The 12105-nt window shown below is 34.8% G+C and overlaps 3 protein-coding genes across 7 annotated transcripts; 1 reads left to right on the forward strand and 2 right to left on the reverse strand.

Annotated features, from left to right (window-relative positions):
- Nucleotides 1–1812: 1812 nt before the first annotated feature.
- On the reverse strand, nucleotides 1813–8068 carry Ca-Ma2d (Ca[2+] channel Muscle-specific alpha2/delta subunit). Of its 5 annotated transcripts, XM_066391288.1 has the most exons (18): nucleotides 7916–8068; nucleotides 7739–7820; nucleotides 7575–7685; nucleotides 7275–7521; nucleotides 6849–6980; nucleotides 6664–6792; nucleotides 5022–5269; nucleotides 4752–4971; nucleotides 4561–4697; nucleotides 4326–4505; nucleotides 3826–4274; nucleotides 3620–3771; nucleotides 3325–3571; nucleotides 3021–3273; nucleotides 2718–2963; nucleotides 2283–2656; nucleotides 2006–2234; nucleotides 1813–1956 (listed from the first exon to the last, which is right to left on the reverse strand). In XM_066391288.1, exons 1-18 carry the CDS (start codon nucleotides 8008–8010, stop codon nucleotides 1855–1857), a joined length of 3633 nt encoding a protein of 1210 aa, XP_066247385.1. In that variant the 5' UTR covers nucleotides 8011–8068; the 3' UTR covers nucleotides 1813–1854. The 5 variants fall into 5 exon arrangements, with proteins under 5 accessions (XP_066247385.1, XP_066247386.1, XP_066247388.1 ...); XM_066391289.1 differs by lacking the exon at nucleotides 6664–6792 and having other exon boundaries at nucleotides 7916–8067; XM_066391291.1 differs by lacking the exon at nucleotides 7916–8068 and having other exon boundaries at nucleotides 7575–7697.
- A 497-nt stretch (nucleotides 8069–8565) lies between these two features.
- On the forward strand, nucleotides 8566–10076 carry LOC136409481 (G patch domain-containing protein 11). The gene is made up of 3 exons (XM_066390983.1): nucleotides 8566–8778; nucleotides 8833–9289; nucleotides 9668–10076. Exons 1-3 carry the CDS (start codon nucleotides 8729–8731, stop codon nucleotides 9944–9946), a joined length of 786 nt encoding a protein of 261 aa, XP_066247080.1. The 5' UTR covers nucleotides 8566–8728; the 3' UTR covers nucleotides 9947–10076.
- A 159-nt stretch (nucleotides 10077–10235) lies between these two features.
- Nucleotides 10236–11068, reverse strand: LOC136409482 (translocon-associated protein subunit gamma). The gene has a single exon (XM_066390984.1). The coding sequence runs from the start codon at nucleotides 10876–10878 to the stop codon at nucleotides 10327–10329; it is 552 nt and encodes a 183-aa protein (XP_066247081.1). The 5' UTR covers nucleotides 10879–11068; the 3' UTR covers nucleotides 10236–10326.
- Nucleotides 11069–12105: the final 1037 nt, after the last annotated feature.

Here is a 12105-nt window from a genome sequence, read left to right on the forward strand (position 1 = left end):
TAATGCTAAAAAAATAAAGATGAAATCTTCAATTTTTAGTTTTTTTTCAGCTATCTTCAGTAGTACTTGGAAAATTCAAATTTTGAAAACGCCATTTGGTAAAGCGCGAAATTACTGAATTTTGCCCCCATTTAAACTTCTTTGTATTCCCTCTAGTTTCCGAGATTCCAATAACAAGAGTCGAATTTTAAATGTTCTGTATAAGATTTTATTTAATCTCACTGTATTTATGTAGATGCTTATTCAGAAGTTGAAAAAAATCGGCGGAGCTTCAGATAGGCTTCATCATGTGGGGCTACTCCATGCACTTTCTTGATATATACTGGATTGGTCCTTACCAATTGTATGAATATTTTAAAATATCTAGAACAAACATTTCTTTACGCCTATTTTGATTTTGTAAATGTGGGAAATATACATGGTTATTTTGGTTATATGAGTGCCATATTTATGGGTAAATATTTAGCTAAAATGTATGAAATATATTAAATTATAATTATTTTTAAGCTATTCACGTAGTGGGGCATACCGTAATTTACATCCAGAATGTAGTGGATTTCCAAAGTTGCCTTATGGACTTATCTTATTTGGATCCAAAGTTGATGAACATTCTTTTCATCTCAGGAGTGCTCATACTTGAACTTATTATCACATTATTCATTTTTATGCAGTCATTAATGGCCGACAAAACGAATAAATTCAATCTCTACCCTTTTATAGCGTTGTTAATATTTATTCATGGAATGTGTTTAGAGGTGTTACAAACTCTTACATTCGCAACAATAATACAAAAATCATTTTGCATGAATCAACAAGACCCGTGCCACCAACTGCTAGTACCACTTCTAATTTTCCTGCTGGATTTGATGGACAGTATTAAACGCAAGAAAATCCTATTTCCTATCGAGTAAGTTTGAAACCAACCCACAGTATATTTGGCACTTTATTATAAAAATATTGTTTAGAAACCATAATTGTATACCTAAAACGTCTGAAAATTGGCCAGTTGCTGCATGTCACTTTCAAATCCGAAGTTAATGATAGATTTAAATTGGTTTTCACGCCAATGGAGACAGAGCTGTGCATTTACGTGCCGCGAGTCATCATAGTGCGCAGCAAGTACAAGAAATTTCATAACATCTTGCTCAAATTCCAGTGCGCATTGTTAAGCCTTATGGAGTAACATTGGAAAATTGGTGAATGTTTGATGTAGTGGTTCTCATTGAGGTTGACAGTGAGCTTCAATGCTTAGGGATGTTAACAATGTTTTGCTGGCTTCTGAGCCAATTGCCTGCAGAAAAGTGGGTGTTTACTTAAATGATGTGTCTGAAGTAATTTTCTAATAAGGTCATTTTTGTATGGGAAACCATGAATTGTAAAGACTATAATTGAGTGATGGATTTGATTCATGAGGTTGAAATGAGGGATAAAGGAAAGAAGTTTTTTAACTGCATATATTTATTACTTTACCTTCTGAGAAGCTTGATTTGTACACTTCAATGCTCTATATGACAAAGAAGTATTACCCTTTTTTGAATGGAGTTTCAGTTTTCACGGAATTAAGGGCGCAGATTTGTTTTAAGAAACCTGATTACGAGAAATTACTTCACTCATTGTATTCGAGCGAAATTGATGAGGTAAACATTTGGTGTTTTTCGAATTTTCTTATTAAGAGATATGTGAATTTTTCAGAGTGTCACTGTGGGCGTATTTAGTGCAGCCCCAATCGCAGTTCTGGAAAAAGTTCAGGGATTTGCAACCAAATAAACCTACTGCATCGTCAGAGGTCCAAGTACTACTTTATGGATAAAGTTTAAATCCAACTTCAAAGAATTAGATATTTATTTCGTTTAATTACATCATTGTGATAAAATTTAAGATAGTGAGAAAAAAAACTAAACTTAATGTTATTGGAGTCATTGGTGATGCCCTCCCGCAAGATTCAATTTCATATTCCTGTAAAAATATGTTATAAAGATCAGCAATAAAATATCAATTTACCGACCAAATAGTGTTCATTATAACATCCACTGAGTCTCCTTCGCGGAAGAGAGTTCAAATATAATTTCTGGCAAGGCAAAAGAGTATCATTCATCTCTTCATAAGTCCACACAGGAATTTTCGATATTCTTTCAGGGTTTGTTGTAAACCGTGGTTTCACAACTCCTTTCGTTTGGACATCTGCAGCGACGAATATCAAGTTGCTATTGGGTATGCGTTTTACATAATATTTCCTGGAATATTTTCTAAAAATGAAATCTAGAGATGGAATTGAGTATTACCGGTCCACAGCTATCAACTCTCCATGAAAGTTGTCTTTAATGAAAAGAGATTGTTGCAAGATGAACAAGTTGATTCTATTTTCACAGGAAAAAAGTTTGTTTGCGGGATTGACAACAGGGGATGTCTCGTCGACTTCTTCATCATCGTCTCCGTCTTCATCTTCGTGATCTTCATTACTATGCTTTTCATCATCATTTTCTTCCTCGTTCTCATTCTCTACTTCAGCATCGTCATCTTTTTGATATTCATTATCAATAATCTCCTGGGCAAAAGTCACAAAAGGTTCTATAACTTGAAAAAAACTCAGCTCTGTAATAGTGTGAAATATCCTGAGCAGAATCCACTGGATTACTGATGTCAAAACAGAAATTGGCTGAAATTATGTTTAGCTTTTAAAAGATTGAAAGATTGCAATATAGTTTCCTTGTTCTTACAGTAGCAATGCGAGTGCTAGAACTAGCTTCGTCAGTACTATTTAAAATACACAAGGCCTGGTAATCATAAAGCGTCTTCATAATAAAGATTTTCTCCCTGAGCATAGAGGCGAAAATGTCTCCTTCGATTTCTCCAAAAAACTTACCAGTGTCATTTGATTCTGACACTATGACATAGCCAGAACTGTCAACTACGTAACACACCAGTTGTTCCCCGCATTTCTTACATTTATTAAAGCACTGATTCTGAAATCATTATGGGTGTTATTTATTGATAAATTTTTAATAGCTAAATCCTAATACTGAGGGTCTTGTAGATACTTCCAGGAATTTGGCCTGTAGATTGGCTTGAGAGAATTGGAACCCCACTACAGATCCTGGGGCTTCAATCCCTGCATCTTTAGCAAATATTGCGTAACTTCCAGTTACAAGCGTGTCATTACCACCAACAAACGGTACGGAATAGACAAAGGATTCTGTGTCATATTGATGTTGTAGTACCGCACTTTTGTACCATCTTTCGTCTATGGCCCTGGGATTCAGGTCGCCGAACTCTCTAAAACCACCAAACTTGACCTATAGATCCACATGATTGACAACTCCTTACTTTCCTTTTGTCTTGGATTTAGCGTAATCGTCATAAATGTAGTCCCATCTCGTAAGGCCGCTCATGGTGGCTACAAATCTAAGAGTGACATTGTACTTATCAAATAAATTCTTTTCTGACGTTGATTGGAATGTCCATCTCTCCTTAAAAGGTTCATATGTGTTCCGGGCATCGAATATGAGTCGTTGTACTAGCTGTTTATCGCAGTAATAGTCGTCATCTTCCAGAGTTTTCCTGCCACATTCAACTGCAAAGCAAATGTTTATTTGATTCAGGATAGCAAGGACCTACAAACCCTTATCCAAAATGTCTTCTTCTGAATCCGGAGTTTCATATTGACGCTCCCATTTAAAGTCCATGTCATACATTTTCCCCAAAAAGTGAATAAGTTCCTCCTCGGGGGTTTTAAATTCATGTCCCTCTAAATAATGATATCTGCAATACACCCTAGAATGTTCGATTAGTGCTGTGAAAGTAAATGGAAAAAATATTGTTTTATACCATTTAGGGTGCACTTTCCATTTGCCCTTGAAAAACGACGTAAGATTTTCCCCAGTATGTCTATTCTTCTGAATCTCATCCCCTACATCTAAAGAGTAGTTCCCGTAACGATTGGGGATGGCAATAGCAAGTGAAAAGGGAGATTTGTCTAAATGTGTGTAGTAATAGTCATAGGTTTCCTCTGATACCCTTCTATTGTCATCAAAGTGGTAACTGAGTAAAATGTTATGAATACTGCCTTCCAAACCACCAACTAATGCTGACCGAAGTTGTAGCACAGTTTCACTCATCTGACGAGGTAGACTATCACCAGCGTGCTGCTCTACTTCAGTTAAATCTATGCTGTTATAGTTTTCTTTTTCAGTTCCTTCAAAAACAGGCCTCAATGCTGGATGCATCAAGACGTAACCGTTGTTACTGATAATGAAAGCATAGCCGTTTACCCCAATCTAGAAAATTCCACATGTAAAGAGCTACAAAAGATATGCAATCAAATATACCTTGTAAGGACGAGTAAGTTTTCTAAACTCATCTATTGGAACATCGGTTCCAGCAACGCCCAACAGCTCCGCAGTCCTAGTATCGTTCATTTTATTAATTTTTCTATCAAAGCACGGAATGGCTGCTGAAGTTAAGAGCCTATAAGGTTCATTTATGGTCATGTCAGTTTTGTCATCATACTAAAAGAGAGTTATTGAAAACATGCAAAATGCTCTAAGGAATTCATGAGCTTACGGTCACATCTGCATAGGCATGAGTCCACGAAACTGGATGATCTTCTCCTTGCAATACCAGAGGTCTAGCCACAACGTAAATATATTGCAATACTGAAGCTGTAACTTGTTCTAATGATTGCACATGTGTGTAGAAGCCTGTTGGGCAGATTGGTATAGACATTTCACAATTATTGTCCTTCAATCACAAACCTCTATTAGCACAAGCCATCCACTTTAGCTCCTCCTCATTGCTGACTTCCTGGCCAATGAGATAAGTAAATATTCTAACAGGAATGCTATCACCCCCGTTTAAATGGTTGTGTTTCATCACAGTTTGACTGTAGTTAGCATTAACTCCGTCTGTTAATATCATTATAGCTTGGTTACACTTGGTGCTGTTCTCATTGATACATCCTCGTCTAGCTCGATACTACAAGTTTAAGGCTACAGTTACAATTCATAGAACATTCACTTACAAACCGTGCTGAGCAGCCCAAAAGCCTTCTCCAAGGCCTGATCAAGTTTAGTCTTGCCATTTGGGAGTAGTCTGGCAATAGCGTCTTTAAATACGTGGATATTTTCCTTGGTGGCTTGAATCAGATTGTTCTCAAAACATGGTACTATATAATTTGTGGTTTCTGAGTAGTTCATTACATTGACGAAGTCGTTATTGGAGAAAGTATCCAAGATGCTGTTTGCTGTGAGCGAAGCTATGTGCTTGCCCATACCTATAATTAATTATAATTATTTATTATATAGTGTGTTCATTTAAAAACTTACCATCCCAATAAGTTCAGAACGAAAAAAGATACTTCAATGCGGTTTCTGAGGAACTTAAAAGTTGTAAGGGGAAACATTTTTGGTAGCAACGGTTCGCCGAGGAATGTACACCCTTTCACCCTCAGCCACCCCAATTTTAAAATCTTAATTGACACCTTACCGTGATATATACTTTGTATTAAAGGGCATTTAAAATACATTATTTTGATATAAATAATTCTAAAATTGATAAAGTTATTTTTAAGAAATAAAAAAAAAACATACTTTAACAGAATAAACGAACCTGCCAGAACCCAGTTAGATTTGAACATTACTGTTTAATGATTGGCAAATCATTTACTACCCTTATTAAAGTGTTAGTTTATTAAAAATAGTTTATTCCATAGAAGAAAGAGTCGAAATTGTATTAATTTATGATGCAAATAATGAATCTATTAGGCAAACTGCGGCGGTATTCAATAAGAAACATCCTAACAAATATGTTTCGCATATTTATGTCTTTCAGCTATTGGAGAAATTTAGAATGACCGGATCTGTAGTGAACGTAAAATGAAATAATCACAGGGTGTTAGATGAAGCTACTCAAATCGAAGTGCTAGTACACTTTGCAGCCGAGCCAACTAAATCACTGAAAAGTGTTCCTTGAAACCGGAATTTCATTTGGTTCAAGACACAAAATAATAAAAAATCACAAACTAGTAGTGGATTGGCAAGAGAGCAATTTAATAGAATGGCCGGCAAGATCTCCTGACATAATGTCGCTTGACTTTTTCCTTTGGAAGTACCTTAAATCTGTAGCTTACAAAACAGTTCCTTAGGATATTAATGATTTAAAAAATCGAATAACTGTAGAACGTTGAAAGATTACAAGAAGAACTTTTAGAAGTATCCGAGAACAGGTTGAAAGAAGATTATACCTTTGTTTAGAAAATAATGAAGGAATATTTGAACATTTAACACATTAATTTTTAAGTTTGTGATTTTTTTTAGAATTTTTTCTGTTTTCGTCAAAAAGACGTTGAGTTTGATATTAATAAAATTGAATTAGAAAGGTGCATTAGTTATTCACAAATTTCTCGAAAACAACTTTCTCAATTTTAGAATTATTTACATTAAAATAATGCACTTTAAATGCCCTTTAACATGAGGTACATATCGAAGTAGGGTGCCATTTCAGATTCTGAAGTTGGGCTGGCTGAGAGTGAAGCCCCAAATGTTCCTCTTTACAACGTTTGACATCTCCACAAATCGCATTTCAGTATCTCTTCGTTCTGAACCTATTGGGATGGCAAGGTTTTAAACGAACACACTGTATATCGAGGAAGTTTAAATATTTTTTTACCGTCCATAGAGCCGGAATTATCAATAAGAATAACAACGTCTTTAGTGCATGTTGCGGCTTCAATAAACCAGGTGCGAATCCGACAATCAAATAAGTACTTGATTTCTGTTTTGTCTACCCAATGCATAGCTGAAATTCAACTTAGTGAGTGCAGAATCGTTTCCTCACACATCTACCTTACCTACCTGGATAATGTCGCATAATTCCAGTAGAGCTTCCAAAGTATTGCCAAGATAGAGCTGGATCTGACTTATAATTCTGCGCGAATACTTTATCCAGTGCTTCTGACCATTGGATGGCTTCAGCAGCCTTGTCTTCTGTAAAGTATTTTTATGTTGTGTTAATTGTGGGGCCATTAAGTTCAACTACGAGGTAATTCCCACAGAAAATTTTTGGTTTCTACGTGAAAATTCGCTTCATGTTAAAATTAACCAGCGTGTTATTTGGCTCTGAGACCGAATAGACCGGACCAGGTTTAAACCCGACCCGAATTTTAAGTTCTAGATTTGACGAATATCCAATTAACTATCTGTTATAATCTTGAGTTTAACTTCAGGTGGGGTTTAAACTGAAGACATTCAACTGGACATCAACGAAGAAGTTTACTGCACCTTTGTCATATACATTGGTGGGTACGTGAACAGAACTATGAGTGGTGTTCACTGGTAAATTGTAAAAATGGGTATCATTATTAAGTTTCATATTTAAATACATGTGTCGATGCTTTTTCAGGGATTTTGATAATTTGATGGGTTCAGCTCCTTCTATAGATGACCATCTGGAACTGTAATACTTAAACGGGGCGTCATGGACATAAGAGAAATCTTCTGATCTATTTTCTGCCTCTTGTTGTATGCACTGCAATATTTGTAAAGCGTGTTTTAAAAATTCAACTTGGGCTAATGGATTACCCTTATAGCGTCCATCTTCCTATCCATCATCCTTAAAATATTCGACTTTATTTCAGCCAATAGATTTGTGGGGTCCTTCTCTCCCACCCTCGCGTTTAAAAATGCATATTTCTACATAAAGTACTCTTCAATTAGATATTAAGTAAAGGAATATCGCTATTTACCTGTTCAATTTCATTGATTTTCGTCACTTCTTTCCCTAACATCCACAACTCGTTTCCTATTTCATTTGCCCATTTTGCCACCCTTAAGGAAATATTTTATTATACCGACATCAATAAAATTGGGTTGTGAAAATAAGCAATTCTTAATTGGCTAAGGAAGGGATTTAAATTACTTACTCCTCTCCTTGTGAGGTACACTTTACATATTTCACTGTAAGTCTAAGAACAACCACCAGAAAAAAAATAATTTGCATCTTGTAAATCATAGCCATGCCTCATCTTAACTTATCTAGGAAAAACTAAAGTAGGACGGAATATAGGAGAAAACTCGTACAGATCCTGAGGGAGCTATTTTTAGAACGCAGGATTATTTCGTTTCTGGAGCCAACAGAAAATGGCATTCAACCATGGATAGTTAGCGACACGCTCATTTTCGATAGTCATAGTTTGTATAATAGGGCGTTAATCCATTTTGTAAATGTATTAATGTATAAAAAATATTAATCATAGTTTTTGTGCCAATTTGGGAATTGTTTTATACAAAAAGAAATGGCGAATTTCATCTTTTAGGACTATTTTTGTTTAAATTTCCCCAGATAAATGAAGTAAATGATGAAATGTTAGAAATTATTTTGAATTAAGTGTAAAAATTTGATATTTCCGTACAATATTTAAAAATTTCCAATGTGGCGGCAGTTTTAAGTATTACTAGCAATCCCTAGAGGGCAGCACCGAAAACAAAGTTACCCTTACGGAAGTGTTTTTTGCTGGCTCCATCTGTTTTTAAGAAACATAATCGGAAAATTGACATATGAAAAACTAACCAAACTTCAGATTTTGCTTCTGACAAGTACAATTTTAAGTTTTGTAAATCATAAATCAAAGGTTTTCTTAAAAAAAAAACAAATGTTCTATCTTTTTGGTTAAAAGAAGTATTAATATTAGCACAGAAGTGAACATTGTTATCTGGACTTCATTTCCCATTAAACCATGTCTGATTCAGAGGATGATTATATGTCTTTCAAAGTCATAGTTGACTGGTAAGTTCCCAGAACTGCGCCTTTTTTTGCATTTAAATTTCCATAAATTTCCAGCAAAGACGATGTACGCCCTGGCTTATTGGTGAATAGGGAAAAACGCAAGCATGATATGTTTAAGAAGAAAGCAGAAGCCCCTAATAAACGTCAGAAAACCTTGCATGAGATGGAACAAGAAAACAGAGAGATAGGCCTTTCCACAGCAATATCAAATGAGAATAAGGGATTCCGCATGTTGGAAAAAATGGGCTTCAAGTCAGGAGAAAGCCTGGGAAAATCTCGACCTGGAATAAAGGAACCAATTGATATTGTCTTGAAACAAGGAACCTCAGGGATTGGCAGAGAATCTCATATTAAGGAGGTGTTATCAAAGCGACAGCAGCAGAAAATAAAAAATCTCAAACACTATGAGACTCAGTTTCGACTTGCCAATAAAGAAAGAAAGAATTTAGCTCAGATACGTAAAGATTTTTTTAAAGCCCAAAGAGTGTGTGAAGAGCTGGATTTCAGAAGTGTAAGTAGAACAAGCCTTTTATGATACTATTTCTATACCCCAACACAGAATCAAGTTATTTGAAAGTAGTTTCATGTATCTTCCTGAAGTCATTTTCAATTTATTTTCCAGATTTAAAGCTCTGTTTTTTTAAAAACTGTGTTGCCTACTTTCTTAGTGATAATCAGCTGGAATTGTAAGTTACAGTACTCAAAATATTTATATAGGTATAACTATATCAATTTGGCAAGCCTTAGTGTTTATAAATGTATTTACAGGGGGTTAGGAAAATACATACTGATGTGTGGTACTTGCCACCTTTGTAATATTTGCAGTTGTGTAATAAAGATTATTATTATTTATTTATAGGTGGTTGAGTTATTTAATCCATGGTTTTAGAATGTCAAAGATCCAGTAGAAGAATTCTTTTGGACTAAAGAAACAATAAAAAAACGCAGGAAGATGGAAAAGGAGTGTCCTGATGACACTGACAGTAGTGACGAAGATGATGAATTTGAACAGTATGTAACTGAAGAGAATTTGTTTGCAATAATTGACTATGTAAGAAGTAAACATCTATATTGTCTTTATTGTGTTATAACTGGCATAGATATAGAGGATCTCAGGGAGAACTGTCCTGGGCCTTATAGAATGGACCATGACACTGAGATGGATTAATGCTTAGTTTCAATATTGTAATTCTCAATGTTTGAGATATGTTCAAATTCCATTGTTATTTATTTTTCCAATTGTGGATATTTTCTGTTTGTGTTATAAATGAATAAAGTGACTATAATATTCTAAGCTACCATTCATGTTTTGTTTATTTCCTTAAGCCAGGCAATGCTTTCCTGAGAGGTTTTATCACAGAAATACATTTTCCACTATCAAGTATGATAACGCATTAAGAAAAATAAAACGCTGAGATATTACAAATGCTAATATTATATGATCATAAATACATATTAACAAATCATGGAAATGTTTTATAATGAATGTAAAAAAGAAAATTGAATGCACACAATTTTACTAACCAAAACAATCAAAATGTAATAAACCTATTGGGATCCTGTAGAGAGCAGAGCTAACAATCCAGAAGCTGCCCCAATCGAAAGGGTGTAATTAACTGCTGGCGAGAAAGATCTGAGGAAGTAGAAACTGGCAACAATGACCACAGTCAAAAACAAGGCATTGTTGTGGAAGATTGAGTATGTTGTAGCCTCAAAATCAGCTACCTCATTCTTCTGCCACAAGATTCTCTCATCCTTTTCTTTCTTGCTCATTTTTTTGTCATCAGAGAGTTTTTTCAAAAGCTCCCGAGTCACAGCATCTTCTCTTTTAACTGCAATTTTGTGCTTTAGGGTAAATTTGGTGTTTCTATAGGCAATGGCAAGGAGGTAGGTTGACAAAGCTGTTACTCCAACAAACAGAACCAGAGACGAGTAGATGTCCATCATGTGTATTCTCCAAAAGAGCCATATGGGGACGGCTGAAACTATGAACGCGTTCCCGTAAAACAGAGCTGAGGATTTCGTAGATACATTTCTGCTGAAGTCTTGGAGTAGAAGTTCTTCCTCCTTGGTGAAGCCTTTTGTGGGTTGTTTGGACATTGTAGTAACTGAATTTATATTCACTTGTAAAACCACTAGAAGACTATGTTGACCCGTATTCAGGTAACCAAGTAAACGGTGATACTGGTATTAAAGTGACGACAAAATAACCAATTTAATGAGACCGATCTGGTTTCCACGTCTTCAAGAAGCGGTACAAAATTGCTCCAACACAGCAGGTAGGGACGTGTTCAGTATTTCAATCAAAAATTGTTGGTGTAGTTCGAGTGACTCTGAGAGTAGTAATAAGTGTAAAGTTAGATTAGTAGTTGTTATTTACGTCAAAAATATACAAAGGCGGTCATTTTAATTAAGTTTTATATGCAGATTTTTAATATGAATTTTGTCTTTTAGTATAATTTGTATTTGTATTAATTATAGTTCATTTACTTATATACATTAATTATAGTTATTTACTTTAGTATCATTAATTCTTGAGGTTTTATGGTAGAGTGATAGTTGTTAATATTTATTATTTTTTAATTGATAGGTGAGTATATAGTAGACTGAAAAAGATAGTTTTCCTTTAAAAAACTCTGGGAACACTGATTTTTATTTTTACTCCCGCATCTTTTAAATTGACTTTTATGTGTACTAAGTTAACCAAAGACGAACTTACTCCATTTTTTCAAGTAACACTTTAAGTATGGTATTAAATAGATTGGGGTCTTAATGTAGACTATCTTCGTACTTTGTTGAACTGTTCATTTAAGTAATGCAATTACCGAAAAATAATAGCGGCAATTGGCACGTATCAATAAATGCCTATTAGCTGTCAATAAGTGCAGCAATTATCAATCAAATGTATAAATATTAAATGAAAATGAAATTTAAACGTCATTAGACAGTATACACTAATAGTATTGAATAGAATATTTTCTCTCTAGACTTGTTCTTTCTCTAACGGGTCTCCGCTAAACGAAAGTTGGCTCAACATGCTTTCATGCAAAAATTACCAATAATTTTATAATGGGCTTACTCTACTACTGGAGATTATAAGTTTTGTGCTAAAAAAGCGATAATCTTCTGAAGTTGCGGATAAATGAAATGAAACAGTTAAAGCCGCAGACTTCATAATAAGTCATGTTGTGCCCTCTATCGACCAGTAGTTATACTGTGCAGAAACCTATTTAAACTGTACTATTTATTTGAGCGTATTGATGATATTGTGTCGGTGTAAAATGAAGCAGGAATTTCCCAAGACTCTGCTAGGCTGTGTTCCACTAG

The sequence above is a fragment of the Euwallacea similis genome, chromosome 6, assembly GCF_039881205.1.
Source record: "Euwallacea similis isolate ESF13 chromosome 6, ESF131.1, whole genome shotgun sequence".
NCBI lineage: Eukaryota > Metazoa > Arthropoda > Insecta > Coleoptera > Curculionidae > Euwallacea > Euwallacea similis.

What these genes read in the sequence shown, in the direction of transcription:
- Ca-Ma2d (XM_066391288.1), bottom strand. Translation starts at nt 8,010, where the DNA reads ATGGCTATGATTTACAAGATGCAAATTATTTTTTTTCTGGTGGTTGTT. An exon ending in AAATCAATGAAATTGAACAG is followed by an intron (nt 7,686 to 7,738) that starts GTAAATAGCGAT and finishes TACTTTATGTAG; the next exon opens with AAATATGCATTTTTAAACGC. An exon ending in AACTTACTCGTCCTTACAAG is followed by an intron (nt 4,275 to 4,325) that starts GTATATTTGATT and finishes GGAATTTTCTAG; the next exon opens with ATTGGGGTAAACGGCTATGC.
- LOC136409481 (XM_066390983.1), top strand. Translation starts at nt 8,729, where the DNA reads ATGTCTGATTCAGAGGATGATTATATGTCTTTCAAAGTCATAGTTGAC. An exon ending in TTCAAAGTCATAGTTGACTG is followed by an intron (nt 8,779 to 8,832) that starts GTAAGTTCCCAG and finishes ATAAATTTCCAG; the next exon opens with CAAAGACGATGTACGCCCTG. An exon ending in AAGAGCTGGATTTCAGAAGT is followed by an intron (nt 9,290 to 9,667) that starts GTAAGTAGAACA and finishes CCATGGTTTTAG; the next exon opens with AATGTCAAAGATCCAGTAGA.
- LOC136409482 (XM_066390984.1), bottom strand. Translation starts at nt 10,878, where the DNA reads ATGTCCAAACAACCCACAAAAGGCTTCACCAAGGAGGAAGAACTTCTA.